The following is a 25,792-nucleotide window of genomic DNA, read 5'->3' on the forward strand; positions in this document are numbered from 1 at the left end:
AATCACATTCTTGGCATGCATATACTCAGAGACAGATCAAAGGGTCTTCTTTATCTATCAGAGCAAGAATATATTACCAAAGTTCTACAACGTTTCAATATGGAGGGGCGGAAAGCTATCAGTGTACCATTGTCCCCATATGTGAAACTTAGTACAAATGACAGCCCTACATCAGATGATGGGAAGGCTGAAATGACCAAGATACCCCATGCTTCAGCTGTCGGTAGATTGATGTATGCTATGGTTGCTAGACGTCCTGACATTGCATTTGCAGTGGGAGTGGTAAACAGATACATGACATATCCTGGCAAAAAGCATTGGGAAGCAGTGAAGGGTATCATGAGATACCTTAAGGACACAAAGGATTTGTGTATCTGCTTTGGTAAACAGAAGTCATCTGCTGTTGGTTTCACGAATGCAAACTATGCTGGCCATTCTAACTGCAGGAAATCTACTTCAAGATATGTGTTTATATTCACAGGAGTAGCAATCTCTTAGATATCTAGGCTGCAAAAGTGTGTTGCACTGTCTACTACAGAGGCAGAATACGTGGCTGCCACAGAGGCATGCAAACAGGCTTTATGGCTCTCACGTCTGGTGAGAGAGCTTGGGATTACAGAGGTTCCTATCCTCCACTGTGATAGTCAGAGTGCTATTATGCTAGAACGGAATCATGTCTTTCATGCAAAGACAAAGCACATACAAGTGAAGTATCACTTCATCAGGGATGTACTTGACAGCAAAGGCATTGAGCTTGTCAAGGTACATACAGATGATAATCTTGCAGACCTTCTCATGAAAGGTCTCCTAGCCGAGCGGTTTGCTCATTGCCGCTAGATGATGGGGGTTGGATAGTATATGTGTCTTTCAACTTTGTACATACATAGACTTAGTTGATTCTTTCCTCTACCTTCAAGCATGTTGCCTTTAGGTGGGAGGTTGTTCGGAATAAAGGATCACTGTGCCTTTTATTGTGTCCGGGTGTGAACGCACCTTTACACTTTGTACTTTATACATATTCAAAACCTAAAATGTGGTACACTAGTCATTGTACTGAACATCAAGTGTCGTGCCCACTCTCTCACTCTCTATTGCTCTCAACTCTTCGCATCTGCACTCTCAGCTCAACTCATGACAAACTCGTTGACTACAAATTACTTGTTGAATTCACCATCACTAGACACTCCCCCCCCCCCCCCCAAAAAAAAAGAGGTCACATGACGACCAATGCACTCTATTCTTAAAAAACTTAATACCTAAATATTTCAATTTTATGCAACAAATCATCTCATAAGTCTCATTTGCCTACCTTGTATAAATTTGAGTGTCAACTATAGACATTTGCAAGATTGTTCGAGCAAGTTCATAAGAATTCCCCTTTTGCCATCTTTAGACAAGGCCCTAATTTCTGCCCCTTAAAAGAACCGGGATGGTAAAGCATACCAAAGAAGAATAGGTTTTGCCAACATTGTGAGAAAGCAAGCCATTTTGACAATATGTATCGATCTAAGGCCAAGGGCATCCATCCCAAAAACCCCCAACTCAAACCTCCACTGTAGTTGGTACATTTAATTTCTTTCGGTAGAGGCAATGGAGGTAGAGTAGCGGCAACCCTCTAATCCCTTCTCATTTGGATGGCCAACAAGACCAATGGAGACCCTAGTCATGTGGCCACTAAAGCCATCACTTCACACCCTTCTCTCAAGAGGAAATGTCAAATTGCTCTATTGGACCATTGATGGATACTATCCCAAATGGTTCTAGAAGCTCTACTAGGCTCACACCTACCGCATCATTTATATCTATCTTTCCACCAAATTATGTACCGCATTGTAAGGCAAAAAATTAGCAAAAGGACCTCAAGCATCCCAAATGGTGCACTGCCATAGTTGCAATAGTACCACATACGAAAGGATTACTAGAATGCCCTCAAGCATACCAAATGGTGCACTACCATAGTTGCAATAGAACCACAAGTATTTTAATCGTACCTTACCTTCAAAAATACTAAGGTATCATTTAGTACCATATTTTATCGTACAATATCATATCATACTTTCCGTACTTGACCACCATGCATGCAACCGCCAAGGCCTAGCATATGCCAATTTTGGCTTGTAACCTCATGTGTTCATATTATTTTGTAATGACATTGCTATTTTAACTCTGAGCATATGTTCTATCATTTTTAGTTTTTTTAAAATCAAGTTAATATTTTCTTCGTACTAATATCATATCGTACATTATAAAATCTTAAGGTACCATTTAGTACCATATCTTATCGTGATTCGTACCGTACTGTATTGTACTTTAGTAAGTAAGAACTATGTGCACTACCATGAAAAAGGAGCTCAAAAGTATTGGCCAATCACCGTTATGGGGCACTCACAAAATCCCACTATGATGCTCCTTCCTTTGCCAAGCATAACTACTGCCAAATCATTCAAAAACTATTGTGGCTCGTTCCCACCCAGGAGCTAGAACTTACCTATGAGTGTACTAAGGTACATTCATGCTACTTATGCTTCTTTGCAGTTATCTCCGCCATGTCACAACTAGGTCCTCGGAAAGCCACAATCTTCCCTAGAGATTCAAGATCATCCCGAATCTCCTCCATTTGATTAACTTGATCCTTCATGGCAGGGGAATTTGTGATAGGGATTCTAACTCCACGGTCATCAAATGCTCAAATGTACACACTCCAAGGTCATTAGTTGCTCACTTCATCTAGACCTCTGCAACAATGTGAATATATCTAACATGCACAAGCACAAAATCTGTATAACTCGAGAAGAGAAAAGAGCCAGCTCTAGTATCAAGCCTCCCACAAAGTTGCCAGTCCACAATCGCTCTAATCTGGGATCCATGGCAGGTTGGGTATGAGGGACAACTCCCAGATATCAAAGGTGTTGAGAATGCACTCAACTTTGCAGCAGGTTGGGTATGAGGGACAACTCCGCCTAGATATCAAAGGTGTTGAGAATGCACTCAACTTTGCACGACCAAAGGGAATAGTTGGTCCCATCCAACTTTCTAGATGCATGGAGAGAGGATAGGACAGGCCACGATTGCCAACCATGGACTAGTAGCCACAAAAGATGGAATACAGATAGAATCATATGAAGGTGGTTGCCCAAGTCATGGTTCGCTTCTTGATTTGTGTCACAAGTGACAATTTCTTTCACAATCTTGGCAGTCTTACCAATGATCCTCATGGTCACACATCAGAATGACAATCTTCTCGGTCTCAATCATTTCTGCAGTCCTCACAATCCTGATCCACTCAATCTTGCCATAATACTGGTTTCTGATTAACATCCTTCAGAAAACCTGCAAAAGCAGCCTAGATATTGATGATGTCAGTAAAAAATGCACTGTTTGGATGGCTGGCGGCACAAAACTTAGCACAGAGAGAGAGAGAGAGAGGGAGAGAGGGCAGGTTGCAAATGCAGGTGTGGAAACGGCTGCTGTTGATCAAACACAGCACTAAAGACCTATGTCTGCTGAAACCACAACCTTTCCACCAATGTAGGGATGTCACCACAGCAGCATGCAGCAAGGAGAATGCTCCACTTCAGTCACATTTGGCTCTCAACTTGGCAATACCATGTGAGAGTGTGCAACAGAAAAGAGCACGAACACAGAGTGAAAAGAGAAGATGGAGACAAGATAGATGCAGTATATACTATGAATGAAGAGACAAATCTGATTGAGCAGGGACTACACAAGGCTGCAATTGGTAGCGAGGGAGGCTGGACTGAAAACATGATGCAATACACGGTGGAATGGGGGCTGGCAATAAATAGCAACACCTCTAGAAGCTGACTGACCTGCTGACAGTCAACCTGTGACCAGGCCAAAATATGGCTGCCCAAGTCTGCCTGCCCATACAGAGAACACTCGCCCTACCCATGTGGCTCAAATACCTAGCCAGCTGATGGAAAACTGGCTGCCCAGGGATGCTGAGCATCCTGGGGATGCAAAGGGGCTTTGAGAGGGAGGACATAGACACACGTCTCCTAACACACTCACGAGTCACCCCCTTCTCTCATGCTGGCTACGCCCCATGGAGGAGCTGTTGCCCTGCACTCCAAGTGCCACCTTGTTGCCTGATGGTGCCACTGTGCAGCCCAGCCTGTCACAACCTGCTGGTTGTTGCCAGCCTGCCCTAGAGGACATTGCCATCCCCTAGAGATCGTCACCACCTGCTCCATATTGCTGCCCTACTGATTTCCATCATCTACGATACTAACAGCGTGTGTTTTCTAATGCAGCCTGCATTTTTGCTGGTCTTCAGGACAGCCAGCTGTCATCATCATCATCACACCATCATCTGCTGCCCAATTGGGCCATGTCTTCAGCCTGCAACTTGCATTTTTGCTGCTCGGATCCCACATCAACATCTTGCTTCCAAAAGGACTGCATCTTGCTCCCTCCACTGCTGACCACACCATCAGCCTACACAGTAAACTGCGCTGCTGCATCTTGGGATCTGTCTCAAGTACAACACTCTCAGAGCTATTGTCAGCATCTCCGAGCTACTCTCAACTCACATCTGCCCAGTCCTTGAGACACGGAAATTTGAGGCCTCTTGTACCATCGTTATCTCTCACCCTCATTTTCATTTGAGCATTCATCAGATTGTGTTTATCATATGTCATACATTTGTGTTTCTCTGTGTTTTCCCTAGCATCTCTTTACAGGTGTACACTGAAGGCGGCAGAGCAGCATGGATGTGACCAAGAGATTGCAGTCATAATATAGACACTCATGCCCATGCGTTTAAGCACATTAATGTGGCCCATTACACACACACAATATCTCGGATGACCTATACGACAAAAATGATATGTATCTGTGATCCATGGTATATTTTGCTCCCTCAGTTAACTAATTGCATACCTTTACTTTCAACCAATTTGAGTTGTTAAACCATAATATGCATAGATTGCACGATTCGCATTTCTCTCTGTATTGTAGAATAAAAGCACTGGTTTCATCAGAACAGAATGTGTGTGTGTGTGCGCTTATGTCTGCAACAATCTGAAACAAGACTGAAATCCGTGTAGAATTCCTCAGTGTATAAAATGACAAACTTCACAGACTCCCATTTTACACCCAAAAAACAAAAGGTATGTTTTGCAATAAGAGACCTGTGCATCCCCAAGTTCTGAGACAGTTAGACAACTGCTGTGGGGGTGTCAACACAATTGAAATTTTTAAGACTGACTATTTCCACACCTCGGTTTTTTAGATGCATTAGATTTTAGGCCATCTCTCATAGCATTAGTATATGACAGTCTCAGACTGGAATCAAGGAAGGAAACTATGAATTCTATACCCAGCACATTTTAATTCATATAGTATAACAAATATCCTCACCCTAAAGCCTCAAATCTTTATAGCAGCACTCTGCAAATATGGTTTTTTTAAAACATTATATCAGAGGAGGAAGGAAAGCAAAAGCAAAGAATTCTGGCACAGAAATGACTAGAGTAACATCAACTTTGCCTTCCCAAGCAAAAGATCCAACCAACGTACAGAAGGCGATGCATGCAGGCATGTAGCACATGTATGTATGGTGCCTGAGACAGACATACCAGGTTTGGTGCTGCCCAGCCAAACATTGCAGAAAGAACAGTCATCAGCTGCACGCATAAGTGCAAAAACATTAGTTCGATGCAAATTTGAAAGCTCAGCTTTACAAAAACCAGAGCACTTCAGGCCACAGTAACCATGATGTAAATATCCATCAAAAATAGATAGAAGTGCTGATGTAAAAATAAAAAGGTTACTCGCAGATAACAAGAGTTTTAAGAGCATTAAAACCATGAACCTCCAAATTTCCAATAAATTGTTAAAATTAACAAACTTTGATAAGCATCCTACAATCTGAAAGATGTTTGAGCATGTAATATTATAAGGCTTTCTGTTATCTCCACCTAAAACTGCAGTGCTGGAGGCTGTTCACAAAGCATGTGCCCTTGCAAGATACAACAGGGTTCAAAATTACATCTTAGTGTTATCTTGATTCCTATAACTATACACAGAGATAAGGGTGCTACAACTGCACAAAGTATCCAGATCTTTAGGTGGCCAATTGTGAGTTGCACTTAAGTTTCCTTTGAGTATTACCCATTGCTGAAATTGGTACATTCAGCTCTAATCTAATTCAGATGGAAACAGAGAGGCCTCAAATGGATCACTCCTGTAAAAACCAGTCGGGGATGGGTGAGCCAAGCCTCAAACTCAACTAGGAGACAATAATAAGGAACTATCACAGGCGCCATAAGCTGCATAGAAACAACAGGGAACAAAGGCCAAGCGGCAAGGGATGGTGACTCGTGACAAAGAAAAGAGGTCACCGCAGAAAGGAAAGGCCCAAAGTAGAGTGGAAACCCTGAAGAAACTCCTCATGATCCTACGAAGTCCCCTCTGAAACATAAAGGGCCAGGAAATCCACAGCCACATCACCAATGTTGACCCCCTCTGAAAGGGATGGGAGGTACGAGGGAACCACCAAAGGAGATGGTGGGGAATGGGATGGAACCTTGGGATAAATGGTGCACAACTAGGAATAGGTGCAGCAAAAGAAACTGCCTTGAAGGACCTTGCACAATGGAAGGGGAATGGAGCATAGATAGCCCCCTTTCCTACCAATCTATCACAAAAATGGCTCCTATAGAAGAATCCTCAACAAAGATGGCCGGCTTAGTAAAGACAACGTGGGTCGTGAGTCTAAGAAGGCCAAAAATTGAGAGGAAAGGGAAGCCCAAGTCAAGAAGATGTAGGGCCTCAAAAACAAAGCTTGATGGACGGTCAAACAATAGAGGCAAGTTGCCAACACTACTAATAGGCACCAAAGAAATGTCACTAACAATGATGATACCCTCTAACGGACGAAGATCCTGTAACAAATCACCTCACGAAGTCATGTGACTCGATGCACCATTGTCAATGAGCCAAGGCTACTCAAAAGACGAGATAGTCAAAGAAGGCTCCTCCGCCTAATAAATGTGTAGAAATACGCACTTAGCGGTAATAGCAAGTAACGAAGTAGCAGGAGACAAACAGTCCGATGTAGATCCACCCTTCACTCCCAGACGAAGGTGAGGGTATGTCCTCCAGCACTTCTCCTCGGGGTGTGAGGTCTTCCTACAATGAGGGCACGTGGGATATTCTCTATGCTTTCCCACAAAATCTATATCAAAGTCGAAAAAGAAGATGACTCCAACTTCTTCCTCTTCCCTATCTTCTACTTGGCTTGTCCTATACTTGGCACAAGGTCACATAAGCACGGTCATGTACACGCACTCTACAAGAATCTATCTCACTGTGACACGCATCCTAGTCAAGCACCAATGGAACAAGCTTCTCCCAAGTGAGTCTCTCCCGACTACGAAAAGTAAGAAGACTGGTGTAGAACACATCATATGTCGGTGATGAAAGATTTGAGATAAGTGTCACAGCTAGGTCCTCCGAAAAAATGTCCATACCAAGGATGCAAGCTCATCCCTGTTGAGTGCGCGGATAGAGAAAGTGTGAAGATTTGCAACAGAAGTGTGCACGTGAGTGAGAGTGACAGAGAGAGAGAGAGTACGATCTGATTTAAGGTGTACCAACAATGTGTTGGTACACAAAGAATAAAATGTATTTATACTTATGGCACGTAAGGGTGCATTCACATGTACAACATAATAATACACATGTACAATACACGGAGGTGAATAAAGAACCTTTACATCCCAACAACCTCCCACTTAAAGCGCCGAAGTGAACCTTTAACCAACTCCCACTAGTCGTATGCAATGCTCATGCTAAGCCTTGCTTAGACTTTTAGTGAGAACATCTACAAGGTTGTCTTGTGTTTTGATATTGGTCAATGTGATTAGACCATCTTCCAGAATCTCTCTGATAAAGTGATATCGCACATCTATATGCTTTGTGTGTGAATGATAGATGGCATTCTTGGCCAAATACACAACACTCTGGCTATCACATTCCAACACTGGTGTACTCATAGACATGCTAAGATCCTTTGCAAGTCTACTCAATCATATAGCTTCCTTAGAAGCTTCAGTAGCTAATATGTATTCAGCTTCAATAGTACTCAGCGCTACGATGTTCTGCAACCTGGAGCACCAAGAAATGGCCCTGCCAATAACTATAAAGACATACCCGCTAGTGGACCTACGAGTGTCCAAGTCACCTGCCATGTCTCCATCACAATAACCCTGCAGACTAAGTGCATCATGCCCATAGCAAATACACTTTCTATGTGTACCCTTTAGATATCTAAGAATACACTTGACAGCCTCCCAATGTGGTTTGCCAAGATTTGACATAAACCTACTGACAACTCCCACTACATGAACAATGTCTGGACAAGTAGCAACCATAGCATACATAAGAGAGCCACAAGCTGATACATAAGGGACTCCCTTCATAGCATTGGCTTCCGTGTCATCTTTTGGGCTGTTGGCTTTACTAAGCTTAAGATACGAAGATAAGGGCACCCCAAGAGGCTTAGCTTTAGCCATGTTAAATTTGTCCAATACCTTTTCAATATACTTCTCTTGAGATAAAAACAGCAATTTGTGCATTCTATCCCTGTGAATCCTCATGCCCAAAATATGCTCTGCATTCCCCAAATCTTTCATGGAGAAAGCTGATTTCAGCTAATCTTTGAGAGTATCCAAGCTAGTCTTTCTTTTCCCAACTACCAACATATCATCCACATACAAAGATGGGGTTGCCATCTATATCCTTTTTCATGTACAAACAATGATCTGCATGGTTGCGTATAAACCCATGAGAGAGTATAAAAGTGTCAAACTTTTTGTACCACTGCCGTAGCCCATACAAATTGCGCTTTAGTTTACACACCAACTGCTCTTTTCCAAGAACTACAAAGCCCTCAGGCTGTTTCATGTAGATCTCCTCATCAATGTCACCATGCAAAAAAGTCGTTTTCACATCCATTTGTTACAGCTCTAAATCCAATACAACAGTGAGAGCAAAAAGCACACGTAGAGTGGTCATCTACACAATAGATAAGAAGACCTCTTGGAAGTCAATCCCTTTCTTCTATGGATACCCTTTGGCAACTAGTCTTGCCTTGTACTTGGGTTTCCCATCAATTGTCTTTACTTTGTAAACCCATTTGTTTGGAAGAGGCTTTCTTCCTTTGGGCAATGACACAAGATCCCAAGTATCATTAGCATACATAGATTTAATCTCTTCCTACATAGCTAGCTCCCACTTACTGCTGAATTTGCATGACTTGGCCTCTTTATATGTAAGAGGCTCACCCTCATTTGTAAGCATCACATAGTACAAAAGTACATCAATCACATCAGCCTTGATAAACTGCATATTTTGCATGTGACATACAAGGGCATCATAATCTACTGCACATAGTACATCAACCTATGCATCTAAGAGCTCCTCTCTCACTACATTGGAGGCCACATTGGCCTTTTCCTTGCCTTTGGCTGTCTCAGATACATATGTCTTATCTTCTTTCTTCTTTTTGTCTCCTTCATTCTTCTTTCTCTCTTGTTCCTTCTTGTAGTACCTACAATCAGGCTTCTTGTGGCCCTTCCACAATAGGAGTAAAACCCCAAGACACTTGATTAGAAAGCTCTCAGTTCACTCCTTTTCTTTGTTCGAAGTGTTGTCTGCTGCCTGTAGATTGCGATCGCGGCGCATGTGATTTCGCCAGTCACTTTTCTTTATTTTTTTTCTTTTTATAAAATCTCCAAGACTAACTAAAACATCACTTGTCTAGTAGGAGACAAAGAAAGGGTCAAATAAAGAGCAATCTCCCTTTCACATCTATATGTTAACCCATAAGCAAATGCCATATTGGTACAATATTAATGCATCAAGCATGCATCCTTCCCTAACAAGCTATTATATCAAAGATTCCTCTTGACAAGATGTCAAGGATCAAGATCTACATATGTGATTGCAAAGTTCTGATCACAATAAATGCTCTTTTCAGCCCTGCCTCTAACATTGTAAGCTGAGTTGTTGCCTTCTCCACTAGACTTACGTCTAATTTCTTCATTCAAGATTGAACCCCTTACACCATCATATGAGAGATTGGGATTATTACTGAGAGAAACTACCAAGGTCTCCCAGGAATCAGGCAGTATCATGATCAAAAAGATCGCCCTCAACTTATCATCAAAATCCAAATTAGCATCCTTGAGCTAATTTAAAATACCAATAAATGCACTCAAGTGCTCAGCTGCAGGCTTGGACTCATCCAACCGCATATTCACCAACTTGCGCATTAAATGCACTTGATTGACAGGTGTGGTGATCTCATAAGTAGTTTTCAACTTCTCCCATATTGCATGATCAGCATCTAAGCCCTTAATGTCTATCAAAATGTCATCAATGGCACCCATCTTTATATAAGCCACAACCTTTTTATTGACTCTGGCCCAATCTGCATCAGACATTTGTGCGGGTTTATCTTCCTGCAAAGCATCCTCACAATCTTTTAAAAACAATATGCCCTGCATGTGGTCTTTCCAAAGGTCAAAACCCAAACCATCAAACCGTTTGATTTTCATCAAACTCTTAATGTTAGAACTGGAAGAAGTTGCAGCCATTTTTATCACAAACACAAGTGTAAATGCACTGAGCTGCAAGAGCACAAGCTAAACCAGCAAATACACTGCTGTTCTTGCCCAACCAGCAACAAAACTCTGCTGTTTTTACATAAACCAGCCACCACATGAGCAAATACTTCAGAAATTTACCAAAATCTGCACAAAATCCCAAATTTCCAAGTCCAATTGTGCGTAAATGTCAGCCAATCTGACCCAGCTGAGTAAATGTTCATCAATACATGAAAAGCCCCAATTTTTCAAGGTCCAATGTCAATACATTTTACTCGGATGAGTAAAATTCCAACAAATTTGGCAAAATCCCCAATTTAACTGAGGTCAACATGCACAATGTCTGCAATTTCTGACACAAATGTCACTATCAAGCATAAACAGCATCAAATCTGGGAAAAGCCCCAAATTTCCTGGAGCAGATTTGCACAAATTTATGATCACTGCTTAAGCGTGTGAACGCATGGAAGGGGAGAAGTAAAAATGAACTGAAATTTCTGATTTAAAAAAATCAGGGGGGGGGGGGGGGGGCCTACCCATCCCATCGCATCATTCACGCACACCTTTGTCATGCACACCCGTCCCGTCAGCCTACCTGGAGCGGGCAGTCATCCACACTGGTCCACACCCGTTGACTTGCCGTTGGCTGCTTGCATGTCACCTAGGCTGATCACTTGCGACTAGCCTATCGCTTGGTCACATAGGAACTACAATAGCCGCTTTAGTCTGCTTGGTCAACACTAGACTACTACCTACTAGTCTCGGAAAGCGTGCACATGTGCTCAGATACCAATCGTTGATTGCGCAGATAGAGGAAGCGTGAAGATTTGCAACAGAAGTGTGCAGGTGAGTGAGAGCAACCGAGAGAGTACGATCTGATTTAAGGTGTACCAACAATGTGTTAGTACACAATGAATAAAATGTATTTATACTTAGGGCACATAAGGGTGCATTCACATATACAACATAATAATACACGTGTACAATACATGGAGGTGAATAAAGGACCTTTACATCCCAACAATCCCATAGCTAGCTCCTCCATCCTATGGATGTGATCCCTCATCATAGGGAAATCTATAGCAGAAAACTATCATAGCTTCCACTCAAGAAAATCGATGCCCAAATGTCTGAATCCATAAGAGAGATACCAATCTCCTCCAAACCTTTGTAGTGATGCAGATGCATCTAACATGCACGAACATAGAATCTATACCACTCAAAAAGAGAAAAGAACTGGCTCTAGCATTCATCGATCCCATTAAGCTATCAAATCCACGATCACACCATCATGAGGATCCACGGTAGGTCACGATATAAGGACAATAACAAAATCCCGAAGGCCACAGTCGTCGAGGAGAAACTCCATGCGGCAGGACCATGGAGGGTAGTTCGTCCCATCCAACTTGTAACATATGGATAGAGAGGGTAAAACTGACACCTACTCAAGAGATGCCATCAAGGCCAATCGGGGACTAGAAACCAAAAGAATATAGTGGGAAAGAGAGATAGGATGGTGATCGATCTAAATCATCCCGAACCACACGATCCCCCAAAGCATACAAATCGCCCATAGATGTCCTTCAATAAAATACCAGCAAGAAAACAAAGAAGATGCTACCACTGGAATGAAAAGACCAACAAGAGGTATCCTCGAGATAATCAAGGTCCGTCAAACCATAGTATAGAAGAAGACTAACTTAGCCAAGATAGACGGAGGGAGTATCCGATGCCGAAGAGAATACACAATGCCAAGCAGAAAGAGGGAGCAGTAAATGCTAAGGAAAGCAAGCCTTCACCGGTAATCGCAGCCAATCCACGCCCTGGTAAAGGACCAAGAATGCCCAAAAGGGGTGAGCCTACAATAAACACAAATTTGACCTACTACTGCCTTGAAAAAGCAAAAACACACTGGCAAATAAGTTGCCTGCATGAAAACACATGCCTCCTCTTGCAAAAATTGTGTTGCCCAGCTGGTAGAGGCTGCCTAGGTACATAAATAGCGCCGCACAACCTGCTAGAGGCCACCCATGTGCTGAACACAACCTGTCTCTGTCAAACGCAGCCTATTGTGACTATAAACAAGGCACCCTGCATTGTTTGATGCCAAACGCAGGGTTCGCAGCACAAGTGGATGCCATCCAGCTGGTTTTGTAGTGGACAGCATGCTTCTCTTTGAGATCTCCAACTCCTACGCGCAGCTCTAATACCATGTGGGAGTGTGCATCGGAAAGAGAAAAGTGAACACAAAGAGGAGGAGACAAAGAGAGAACCCAAGAGAGAGAAGGAACAATGTGACTGTAATGGCTGAAGGTACAAGGCGCAACAGTCAGCCCCAACACACAGCTTTACCCATTAGTGTGGGTGCTAGATAGTAGCAAGGGGATGGCTGATCACGAAGGATCAATGATGGATAATGAGGGTGGAAGGGCAAGCTGCCTATATATGGCAAAACTAAGGCCACAACTAGTAATGAAGTGGCTAGGCCCAAAATGGGGCGTCCAAGACAACCAAAAGTACCCAAAAAGAAATGCACTAATGTGCCCTCCATCTAAAGTGTCTAAAATACACAAAATGACAAACAAATACAATGTCAAAGCCCCTAATGTCCTCGTATGACTCAGATTCAAGGTCACAGGCAAAAGATGACCACCCAAGACACATGACTACTAATACTTTTTGCTTTAAAATTAAATGTTCATTTTCTTATCATGTCCTTAATCCCCAAGGTCTTCTTGCTCTAATCCATAAGGGTTTCTACAATTGAACAGAGGAGAGGAGAGAGAAGAGGAGAGAGGAGAGAGGAGAGAAAAGGGGGGGGGGGGGGGGGGGGAGAGAGAGAGAGAGATGTATTTACAAAAGTCAAAACGAAGAAAGATGTATATATGTCTCCAAAAAGCCAAAACGAAGAAAGATGTATTTACGTCTCCAAAAAGCCAAAATGGCATATGAGGCAAAGAGATGAGTACATTTGGCCTCTCAACTCAAGAACGACAATGAGAATGAAAATGAAATGAAAACAAACTATGACATCTGTAAGTATAGGCTACCATCATGTGCAAAATGTCTCTCAATGATCCTTCGACTAACCCGTAGGATCCCACCATGATCAATATGGCTCTCTAGAAACAATGTACTCTCTTGGAGGCAAGAATATAGTGGTCCAAGTCATCGAATCTACTAAAGGGAGATACTCGTCTCTAATGGCGAGCTATGATGGCTCAAATCTGCCAAAGGTAAAGGTGTCGAGCACAGCAACAAGATGGTGGATGCTATGCCCACACACTATGGCTGCCTAGTCTACTTTGTGACCCCACTAACTCTTGGATGTTGTGGTGGCACTACTGTAGTAGTAGCATCTCATGAGCTAGCTTTGGAGCTAATACTAAAAAAATCAGTAAGGACCCATTGTCTCACTAGCTTGTCTCACTAGCATTGCCTATGTCTTTGTCCTGCTCCTCAGAAACTTCTCCCTGTATGCCCAAAGCTCTAGCAAGAATAATCCTAGGCATCTCTAATCCTCATACTCTCACTCTGTAGAGAGGCCCAAACCCCTCCTAGAAAAGGCAATGAAATTGCCCTCTAATCTCATAATATACAATGCATCTGCAAATAAAGTTCTCCTTAGTCTCAACCTCTTGGTGGCATAATTGGCAAATGCATGCATCCTCAAGCATGTGTGTATATCGTTTCCTTTCTCAATCTTGAGCTAGTGTGATGATGTTTGTATCTGTCTAGTAGCACTACATATCCCATGGGAGAGGTGGACATCCATATATGATGGCCTAAAAATGAATCCCTCTGCTAAGACGTGTAAGAAATGACATTGATACTATGTCATCTTCATAACAACGGGCTCTACGAGGTGTAGCCTTGGTCACGTGTTCCTTATGTGTGCTATTAGTCATGCACTCCTAAACTCCATACATGTATATTGTATAATACCTTACTCCTAAATTCCTAATAGTGTGAGCATGCCTACCTAGCCACTTGCTTAGCTCTAGCTATTGTATGCATAGATCAAATGGCTAGAGCCATGTATTTGAGATAGCATAAGCCCTTGGTCACGTGTTCTTTATGTATGCTATTAGTTATACACCCCTAAACTCCATATGTATATATTCTATAATACACACACAATCACATTTCCTTGAGGTGTTTCCCTATTAATGTCACTTCCATTAGTCAACGCTTTAAATTACATGACACAATACCATCTTTCCTAAGAGCTCTTGTATTTTTTGTGGCCCTCCCAGCCCTCCATCAGGCATGTTTCAATACAGTCAAACCTAGTGTCCATTCTACTACCACCTTTGGTAGCCAAGGCACCATCCTGATCAGCAATAGTTGCATTTTACTAGTCCTATGGATAGGTGTTATCCATCAAGTTGCATTTTTGCAGCCACATCATTAGTTTTTCCATTAGCAACTGCATTTTTGCATTTAATACCTATGTTATGTAGGATTTCTCAATGTTTTTTCTTGTTGTAGACTAACATTTTGCTGGAGTGACAGCTTCCTCATTCATTGCAAACATCAAACTCAACAAGGCAAAGGCTACCCTTTATCAAAGCCCATATATAGGTCACCGCACTTGTACATACTTCAGTTCTCACTTCAATATTTTTGCACCTAGGATTCACAGCTAACTTGATATCATACCTATAGACAGTCTACAGGGGTTGTCACACGCCTCCGATGGCCGCCTAATCAGCTGGGGTCAGCTCTTTGACAGCCTCCAATGGCTAGGCTGATCTCCAATGGCTGGAAATTTGCAGCAACAGCTCTCTCTCCTCTTCTCCTAACCTCCACAACGCTAGAATGAGGCTCCAACAGCCTCTAATGTCCTTACTCTCACCCGTATGGGCAAGTTTTGCCAAGTGACAACCTTCTAAATGCATTTTTCAGCCCAATTAAATTAATTTTCAGAATGTTAATTCTTACTTAGAAAATTAGCAATACCGGCCAACAATTAAATTCGCTAAGTCAATTTGTAATCCAAGTGTTCCTGAGCATTTATTAGCCCCTGATTTGGCATTAATTAATTAATTAGTGCCCAATTCCTAATGTCATTTTGCCATTCTATTCTGCTCATTCTTCTGCTGTGCACTCACCTTTTGCACCTCTATTTCCATAATCCTTAACAAAACTCTTGGTGTAATTTTGTAGGTAATCAAGATGAAACTGTTAGAAATAATGAATGATCTGTTAAGCAGTACAAATACACAATAGCAAGGGATAGCTAAATATGGAGCAAAAATTTGTTCTATAGCCACCAAACTTTCCTTGAGAAGCTCCTTCCTCCTGGTCTGCATATCTTGCTATTGCTTGTCTACATCCAATCCAATTTACTCTATGGGGTTTTTGGGCTATCCGACTGAATTTGGCATTGCCTGCCAGCTGGCCAACCCTACAGACCAACTAGCAAAAACCAGCCATGACTGAAATCAAACTGGCTGAATATGGTGTACAACCTCCACATTATCCATTTGTGGTATTTTTAAATCTTACATCCAAATCAAGTCACTCTAATGGCATGAATTTGGGATTGCCTACCAGCCCCAAAAGCCTATAGAGTGAGAGGAAATAGTCAATAAAGAAAGAAAAATGTAGAATGAAAGCATTTTACCGCAAGAGCTCCAAAAGCACCTCCAAATACCAATCTCCGTGGATGTCGCATCGCCATAAGCTGCAAATTCCAGACATATGTAAGTACAGTCTGCAGAATGTCAAGAACACTTGTACCTCTATGTTCAGTTCTGAACAGCAAATGTAGCAACCTAGGGAGGCAAAACACATGCAACATGAATATTCATGCAACTACACAAATAATGGTGCTCACATTAATCAAAGAGTAGATTATTTTCAGTCAATAGTGATAATACAGCAGTAGCAATTCAAAAACCCTAACAGCAAGGTGGGTCACTAAAAGTCACAACACAGCAAAGAACTTTGGGGTCAGATTTAAAACCTGCACAGTAGGGCTTGTTTACCAGCAAATCACAACAGGGACAGCACAGTGTGAGCTTGCACAGGTGTGAAACTAGGGCAGCACATACTTAACAAACCAGCCACAAGGGATATAGGCATGAGAAACTAGGGCAGCATGTACTGAACGAACCAGCCACAAGGGATATAGACACATTTTATATACCCCATTATTTATTCATTTTTCTGCTACTCAAACATTCATTCTACTAGCTGTCAAGCAACAGCAGATGCACAGCCACTCTGTCAAGCACATGCACATTAACAGTATGTTCTGTCCACTTACAGACTTGTGGCTTTTTTGTCTCAACTAAGGTTTCACACTAGTGCTTTCCATTTTGCCTTGACACGCAATGCATTGAATAGGATTTCCTAGAATTTACTCTTTTGGACTAAGTTCTAGCCTCTAGGCAAGGCTTTTAAAATTTAATCCCCATTCAAACTTGTCCTCCACCTTGGCTCACAACGCATTTAACCTAGGCTTTTGTAGAATTAAATTTTTCAAACTAAGCTCTAGGGAAGGCTTTTACTCAAGCTTGTCCTCCAAGTAGGTTAAAATTTTTAACTTGATTCATGGCTCATGGCCATGGACTGACTCAACCAAGGTGCACCAAAACTAGCAGTTCTGCAACAAATGCATATAAGCTAACACTAACTGTGTGGAAGCCTATTATGCAATTATAAGACCCTGACCCTACTTCCAATGGCTGCGAGACAGCATACAGATGTTTATGAGAAAACTTCAGCTTCCAAACACTTCTACCATTCTTATTGGGTATGGAGCTCACATGTGTGACCAACAAGCTATGGCAGATGGAACTCCATTGAGAGAGAGAGAGAGAGAAAGAACTCTTGACAAGGATAGATTGATAATGACATGTGAGATAAGTGAGATACAAGTGCAAGTGATAGGGCCTGAATATATAGCCTAACATGTGTAGCTAACCCTTTGACCCTTATTGAATGCTAAGTAGAGTAAAAGGTGTTCACACCTAATTGTGGACTTTTACATACAATAATGTGTGTTCACACATGAGGATAAATAAATCTAACAAATCCCCCTTCGGGTCATGGGTGACTAAGCCTCTGACACAAAACACATGAAAAAGAAAAGGAAAGGTCTTACATCGCAAAGGCAGTGTCCAATCCCGTATAATGATTTTGGAAAAGGAGATACATAAGTGAGAGAGCTGCAACATGAGGATGACATGGTCTACCGAGAAGCTCAAAGACCTAAAGTAAGACATGGTTCAAAGGTATGTGTGCATGGCTCAAAAGCTGATCAAAAGCCAACATGGCTCAAAGGCACTGGGGAGATGACCAAAGATCAAATACATGGGTAAAGCTTTCAAGCTCAACTCAAAGGTCACATGGGAAGTGGTTACAATCCCCCTTAAAATATAGCTCCTTTGTGAATCGGAAAAAAAGAAAATAAAAAGAAATGCAAACTCATTTTGGATTAAAATTCGAGTAGAGGACCCCACACAATTATTTAGTAAGCGATGGAAAGGTCTTAACACATGGGTGTACATAGCCAATGTTTAATCCCGATCATCTAATTTTTACTATTTTTAAAAAATTAAGCTTTTTATTTTTAAAAAAAAAATTAACAATATTAAAATTCCCCCTCAATGTTGAGGACATCGCATCCAATGTCGATCACTTGCAACGACGCTCCCAAGTAGTGGACGCTTGGTGCATCATTTTTTGCCCAATGTCGAAGGCAAGCGTCCGAGCAATTGCCAATGTGTCGTCGAATATCTAGATTGGATGCTAGAGGATGCCAACATGAAAACCCCCAATTTTTTCAAAAGGAATTTTGAGAAATCTCAATGGAATCAAAAAATCCCCAATTTTTAATGTGACCATGTGAACCCTCTTTTAGAGAAATAATTAAACCTTTACAATTATTAGCCAATATTCTCACTTAAAATTAGATGGGCTGAGGATGTGATCGGTTTGAACATGGAAGATGAAATGAAGAGTTGACTGCAAAAACCAATCAAATCAAAAAGCTTATGGCTGAGTTTACCGCCATGGACAAGGAAAGAAAGCAGGAGTTAGACCTCGCGATGTGTGCTCAGAATTGAGGGGCTAGGATTTGAATTCCAATGGCTTAAATTGAGTAATTTCAAGGAGATTCAAAAGATCAACCAACCAATATCAGATTTAAGGCTAAATTTGTCTTTCAAGGAGCAAGGTGAAGGCCGATCCCCAAGCAAACTAAGGGGCAAATTAATTTGGAGGCTTGCTCGTCAATTTTGACAGCAAGAGGCACTTGGATTAGCGGAGGAGGTCAAAGGATCTCAGTCGTACTCCATCCATTTGCAATAAAGGTTAAAGAAATACCGCAAGGGATGCCAGTTTTGGGGCCAATATGATGTCCAATATCCAAGATTCTATGGTAAAGTGTGCATTTCAATTTTGTGAATTTGTTAATTGTTGTAATTAAGTGCTTAATTAGGTTATTTACCACCCTATCCGAGAAGCAAGATTGGTTTCAGAAGGCCTAAAATCGACAGAGAAATCACAGCAAGAACCTAGATCCTGCAATTTGATACCATGTCAAAAGTGGTGCAACAATGAAAGCATAGACAAGTGTTGAAACAAACTATTAAACACACGACAAAAGAGAAAGAAAACAAAAGAACACTATAAAAGAAGAGAACTCAGAGGTGTGTTGGAAAAATGGAATCCATATATCAAACACGAGACAGTCGCATACAACAACAAGTGACTGGCTGCGTGGGCTCAAGCACTAGCTACTCTCTCTAACACGAAGTCCACCTAATGAATGATGATGATTGAAGAGGAGGAGGAGCCCCATAATAAATAGGCACAAATAGGCCATAAATAGCAACTGATCCACCAACATTAAATGTTGGCCGATTGACTAAAATGCCGCAAATACCACAAATAAGTCACTACAGTAATGCCTAAAATAATGATAATGTGCCCAGCCCTGAAACGCATACACGGACTCACACCTGAGCTAACAATCCTCCTAACAGGGACACCTTGGAGTATTATGGGTTAAGCTACAGTTATAGTCATAGTTTTTTCATATGTGAATCAAACGTCAAACGAAAATGCATATGAAAGTATGATTCGAGTATGATTCAAACCTTGGATCTAAATCATATGTGACCCTAATTTTATTAACATATTTTAACATCATTAGTATTAGATGAAGAAATTGGGCTATAAAAGCTTGCTGCCTTTTGATTACAGCAAAGCCCCAATTTCCAAATTCAAATTCCAGCCTTCAAGCCTCAACTTTTATATATATACGAGAGAGAGAGAGAGAGAGAGAGAGAGAGAGAAACTTTAGCTTGGCATAAAACAATCATCGAAAATTAAGTACAGGCAAACTGCCTTTACAAATCAATTTCACTCCGCATAATCTCTGTAAAGTGACTAGAAACCAACATGAAAAATCCTCCAAGTTGACAAATTCATCAAAATTTATGTGCAATCCAAAGCCAGGAGTAATTTGGAAGCCTCTAGTGTGAACTTGTTAATTTTGATTAATGTTTAGAGCTTACAAAAAGGTTTATGTGATAAGATGGATGCCACGAAGTTTCCAAATAATGAAAAAACATGGAAAATTCGTGTTGATTGACAAAAATGCATCAACATAGGTCATTTTCAACATAAACAACCATCTTATGCATTGGGATTAGCAACATAATCCAAGGATATCGTGATCCTCATAAATCATTAAGTCTCTCTATTTCTGTTTCTCTATCACATACATAGCAAACCCCTACTTTAAAACAAGTAGAGCATGAGCTTAAGCAAGCCCTATACTGAATCCAAGAAGACCTCTTGGTTAAATCCCTTGCTCCTGAAAAACAAGTTGTCTCTATGTACAATCCAAGCTGATTACATTGCACACTACAATCTTTGAAGGCACAGAGAGAGAGAGAGAGAGCGAGATCGCGATGGCCAACCTGGCTCCCCCTTGACCTAGCGACGGGATTCCTGCCCTGCGCGCTACGGGAGATCTTCCTCTGCCCTGCGTAGGGTTCAACCTGCACCTCGAGTCAACATCGAGCTTCTGCCTGTGACTTTTCGTTTGGTCGCCCCGTCATCTGTTCGTTTGGTTGCCCTGTCGTCTGTTCACTTGGTCGCCCTGTCGTCTGTTCGCACGGTCGCCCTGTCGCCTGTGAAAGAGAGGGGGCCTGTCGCCACTGGCCATTTTGAACGGATCCTCACTTGTTCCACCTACGCGCAACTGCTCTCGGCTTGAGGTCTCACTCGCCATACATGTACGCCTGGTTGTAAACCAATCGTGTGCTGCTTCAAAAGAGAGAGAGAGAGCCCGTTGCCCTGTCTGACAACCAGACCTGTTACTCGCTGAAGACCAAACCTACCCCGCTGCTCCTGTGCTTCTGCACTAAAGTGCAGAGATAGACAAAGGATCAACGCCACTCAGACAGCCAGTAGTCTGCCCTTGCTTGGTGATGCCTATCTGCCTTGCAGACGAACGGCCTCCCTCAACAGCCACACCTTGCCTTCCCGGTTTCGTCTAGCTTGCGGTGCCCTCCTGTGTGACTGGACTACGTTCGTTTCTACCCCCCATGTGCTCCTGGTTCTGCATCTGACCTGCACAGTGGTGATACAACATGGCTGGTCTAGATATGGCTTTTATCGACCAAATGGTGGCAGCCCTTGGTCCGGATTCTGATACAGAGGAACCAGAGGAGATGGTTCCGTGCACAGAGGAGATGCCCCTTGGTCCTGATTTCCAGCCTGCCGACAAACGCACCAAGCATACTTTGGAAGCGACAATGGATCATCAGGAACGTTCTTATGCTCAGGTTGCCTCTGATTCTGTAGATTCTCAGGATGTTGACTGGGAGCATTTGCTAGAATTTGCCAACACTCTGCTTGGCGATTATGTCCAACATAATCATGAAGTTTTTTCTGACTCTGGAACTGAAGATGTGCTAGAAGCCACGGTGGACCCGAAAAATGTCTTGCGCTCATTTTCGGTGTTTTATGACCGAGCTGTTATACTTTTCTTCACTCGCAGGATCCCAGTGCTTTCCCATATTCGCCACTGGCTGTACAATCTACTACAAGGGGAGTGTGTTGAGGAGATTTTTGTTGGGCCCCGAGGTTTCTATGAGGTGCTGTTGAAATCTGAGAAGCACCGTGCTGATCTCCTGTTGAAACTGCCATTATTCTTTGATCGCCGTTTGTTCCATGTTGTGCCATGGCGCCCAATGGCAGATTTTTAGCGCCTGCTTCAATGTGAATGCCCCGTGTGGGTTGAAGTGGAAAATTGTCCAGTTGTCTATTGGCCACTGTTAAAGGATGCCATGGCCGTTGTGGACACTGTTCTGGTCCCCCCGAGCCTAAGGGCCATGAATCGCAACCGTTTGTGTATGTTATGGGACACTGCTAGGCAAAGGCCAGCTTGGTTACGTCTCAATTGCTCTGGCATGCATCCTTTTCACTTTCGTTTGAAATGGGGCAACTTTGCAGGACATTGCTTTTCGTGTGGAAAATTGGGACATTTTATGGCCGAATGCCCAAAGAAGCAACAGTCTTCAGATGCTGAGCATGTTGCGTTGCCCATGGAAGATATGGTGTGTGATGCTCCATCGCAGGATGCTACCCAGCCACCTAAAGTTTTGGATAAAGGTAAACAACATGTTTCGGGTTTGGATTCTCGTGGCAATGACTGGGTGGATGTACGTGCAAAAAAAGGTAAAAGGTTTGATGCTGGCCTAGGCCTAATGCTTCACAAGATTCCATGCGCACTTATATGCGCCGGAAAGAGATGGTGTCTTCAGAGCATCCTGCTCATCCTATGGTTTCTTCTACACCTCGTAATCAGTCTACTAGAAAAGTATATTCGAACGGTCCAAAGGGACCACCTGCTAAGTTGGCTTTTGATACTAGAGGTAATGTCATTACCCCATGGGATCAACGTTGCTCTCTAATGTGCAGCGGGTTGCTCGGCAGTATGGGATCCATCATGCCTCTCTTTGTCGGCGGCGTCGGCAAGCAGCGGAGGACTTACTGGCATTGGTTCGTTCTCTGTTGGGGGACACTCCAGATTATGTATTCCTACTGTCATTGGCGAAGCGTTTGGCTGATCTTATTAAAGAGTTTCAGTTGAAATCTTATCAGCAGGCAAAATTGCAAAATTTGACTGAGAATTTACAAGACAGTGCTTGTCAGACTCATAAGTTCTTTCGAGCTCTACATGCATCTCCTGCTCGAGAAAATATGACTAGACTCCAGGCTCCAGAAGGTCGAATAGTCATTAACCCCCAGACTATTGTGAATATGTGCAGGAATTATTTTATAGACCTGCTTGGTTATTCTCCTTCACCTTCTGACCAGGTTACTCATGCACGTTCCGTTTTCTATGATTTGGTCCGCAATCAGATTTCACTTGATATGCAAACTACTTTGGAGACAGATATTTGTGAGGCGGAGGTTATGGATGTTCTGTTACACTTGCCCAAGGATAAAAGTCCCGGCTGGGATGGTCTCACCAATGAATTCTTTGAGATTTCTGCTACCCAACTGGTGAAACCATTAACGACTATGTTTCAACAGGTTTGGGAAATGGGGTTCATGCCTTCCTCATGGAAAGAAGGTCTTATCAAACTGCTTCCAAAAGTCCCTTCGCCGTCAATGTTGAAACATTGGAGACCAATTTCTTTGATGGGTTCGATGTATCAAATCTTTTCCAAAGTGATGGCGAATCGGCTCCACAAGCATCTTCCGGCCATTGTGCATCCTCTTCAATATGGTTTCATTAAGGGCCGAAACATTCTCCACAATATCTTAAATGTGCAAATGGCTATTGACTATGCAAGGCACTCCAATCAGCAAGTGGTATTGATTCAATTATATCTGGAAAAAGCTTTTGATTATTTAGACTGGTCTTTCATTGCAGAACTTATGTCTACTATGGGCTTTGGTACTCGGATGTCTCGCTTGATCTACACCATTAGTATTGCGGCTTCTTCGCGAGTTATGCTAAATGGTGGTGTTAGAGAGCCATTTGTCCTTGCACGCTCGGTGAGACAAGGTTGCCCTTTGAGTCCTCTCTTCTTTGCCCTTCCGACTCATCCGGTTCTTTCAATGTTATCTTCTATAGCTCAATCTTTGGCTGATGACACTTTATGATTTTGCGTGCGGACAAGGACAATCTTCGCAAAGCATTAGATGTTTGAACACTCTTTGGTCATGCTTCTGGTCTTCATATCAATGCTTTCAAATCAGCCATTCTCAGTTGCACAAAGTCCGATTTACAGTCCTTGGGCTGGCAGGGACATGTTGTTTCCCGTGGTTCCATTGTCAGGCATCTTGGGTACCCTTTGGGTATTGATGTTCAGCCAAAGCAACTTCTCGAGTGGATTTCACAGAAACTGGCAGCTAAGTTTCTGTATTGGAAGTCGCAGGCTTGGCCCTTCCATGTTCGTCTCAAAGTGGCTCAAACAATTATGTTGCCAATGCTCACCTATTTCTTGCCATTGCTGCCTTGGACTACTACTACTTTGAATGCTCTCACTCAGCACATTCATTTCATGTTATGGAAGAAGGATTCCTTGCAGGCAGGCATTTCATGGATTTCTCGGTCGCATACATGTACCCCCAAACGCATGGGTGGTGGGGCTATTTTGGATGCCGAAACTCATATGTTGGCACTTCATTGGTCTCTTTTTCGTGCCATGTGCGTGGATCATCACCCGTGGGTCGTGGTAGCCCGTTATTTTCTTGAGGAACACGGGCTTCTGCATGGTAATACACAAATTCGAAGCTCCTGGTGACATGTTCTTAATGCAGACTCTCAGTTTTCTAGTCCTTCCTAATCCCTGCTTGTTCATTTGGTGTGCTCCTGGAAATTGGTTCTCCAGAAGGCGCGTTGGCATCCAGCAAAGGACCGCTTACATGCTAACTCTTTTCAACTGGAATTGTTGGCAGCCTCGAGATTACTTTCTTGGGAAGGCAAGCATGAGCTCAGACCAAAATTTAACCGCATGGCACGTTGGTAGCAACTCCTCTAAGCTACATTTTGCCGTAGCTCACTCATCCCATCTTCACCTACAGTAGGTCATTTATGCGTTTTCAGCCCTTTTCTTCATCAGCCTTCGCTACAACTAGTGGTTAGAGCACTCAGGATCCCTCTCCAGTGGATGACATACATTGATACTTCCCTCAGCCGACTTCCACAAGAGCCATTGACTATTGGATAGCTCTCCCATTGAGCATCTTGTATTCATTTACAGCATTTGTTTGTTCACTTTAGAGTTCTCCTTCTTCTCTATTTGTATTTTTGCATTCTACAATAAGTTATACCCTCTTTATCAAGCCTACTTCAAATACCTACGTTTTTATGTTTCCTTCGCTTTTGAAGGGCTGCCCAGCACTCCCCTGTCTACAACCACTTACGCAAAGAGATCTTCACCAATATATTTGTGTTTTATTCTCCTACTAACTGCCCAATAGTCATCTTAACAACAGCCATCATCTCAAAAAGATTTCAGCATGTTCTTCATCTCCGATAACTCTTGAGAACTATGTTTTTGTTCCCTCTACTAATGTCCACCTTCCAATGTCAACTCTGACATTCCACCCCAAAGGGTTGTGTTTCACTACATCTGTAGAGTAACTCTTTTCCTCTTCATCAACACCTCTACCCAAAGGACTGCATTTCACTCCCTTCACAATGCAAATCCCTTCCACATGCTACCACCTAATCAGCCAAAATGCAACGATCATCTCTAAGCTCTGCTCGATTGTATCAACATGATTCAATGTTCATCATTCTTCATTCATCTTCTTCAATGTTTCCGAGTTTCTTCATCTCAATGTTTGCCATACACTGTGTTTCTCCCCACAAACCCTACCATTTCTCAATATGGTATCAAAGCACATCATTCCATGTCTCGAGAGGGGATTCCAAGGTGTCATAGAGAGCATGCTACAATTGATGTATATAACAAGATAATCGCCCCCATTCACAAAGGAATGGCAGCATATTCTTGATGTTAAGTTGAATGGAGAGTCACTTCCTCTTGTGTATACTTTAGCAATTCCTTCAATAATGAAAAATCATCTTTCCGCGTGCTTGGTTTTGGTAAAAGATGTTTCAATATTGAATAATGAGCGGACAATTATTAAATGAGTTCCAAGGTTTT

The 25,792-nt window shown here is 42.4% G+C and overlaps 1 protein-coding gene across 2 annotated transcripts in view; it reads right to left on the reverse strand.

Annotated features, from left to right (window-relative positions):
* The window catches only part of LOC148030472 (GDT1-like protein 5), a 53,330-nt gene that overhangs the window by 19,176 nt on the left and 8,362 nt on the right, over window positions 1-25,792 (reverse strand). The window contains exons 3-4 of one of the 2 annotated variants that reach the window (XM_087686803.1): window positions 16,264-16,323; window positions 5,601-5,648 (exon numbers count right to left, since the gene is read on the reverse strand). In XM_087686803.1, coding sequence (XP_087542929.1) covers window positions 5,601-5,648; window positions 16,264-16,323 — 108 coding nt within the window. The remainder of the gene's footprint in view (window positions 1-5,600; window positions 5,649-16,263; window positions 16,324-25,792) is intronic. The other variant, XM_087686804.1, reaches the window with a different exon arrangement.

The sequence above is a fragment of the Lygodium microphyllum genome, chromosome 10, assembly GCF_053477565.2.
Source record: "Lygodium microphyllum isolate KBCC chromosome 10, Lygodium_microphyllum_v1.1.10, whole genome shotgun sequence".
Taxonomy (NCBI): domain Eukaryota; kingdom Viridiplantae; phylum Streptophyta; class Polypodiopsida; order Schizaeales; family Lygodiaceae; genus Lygodium; species Lygodium microphyllum.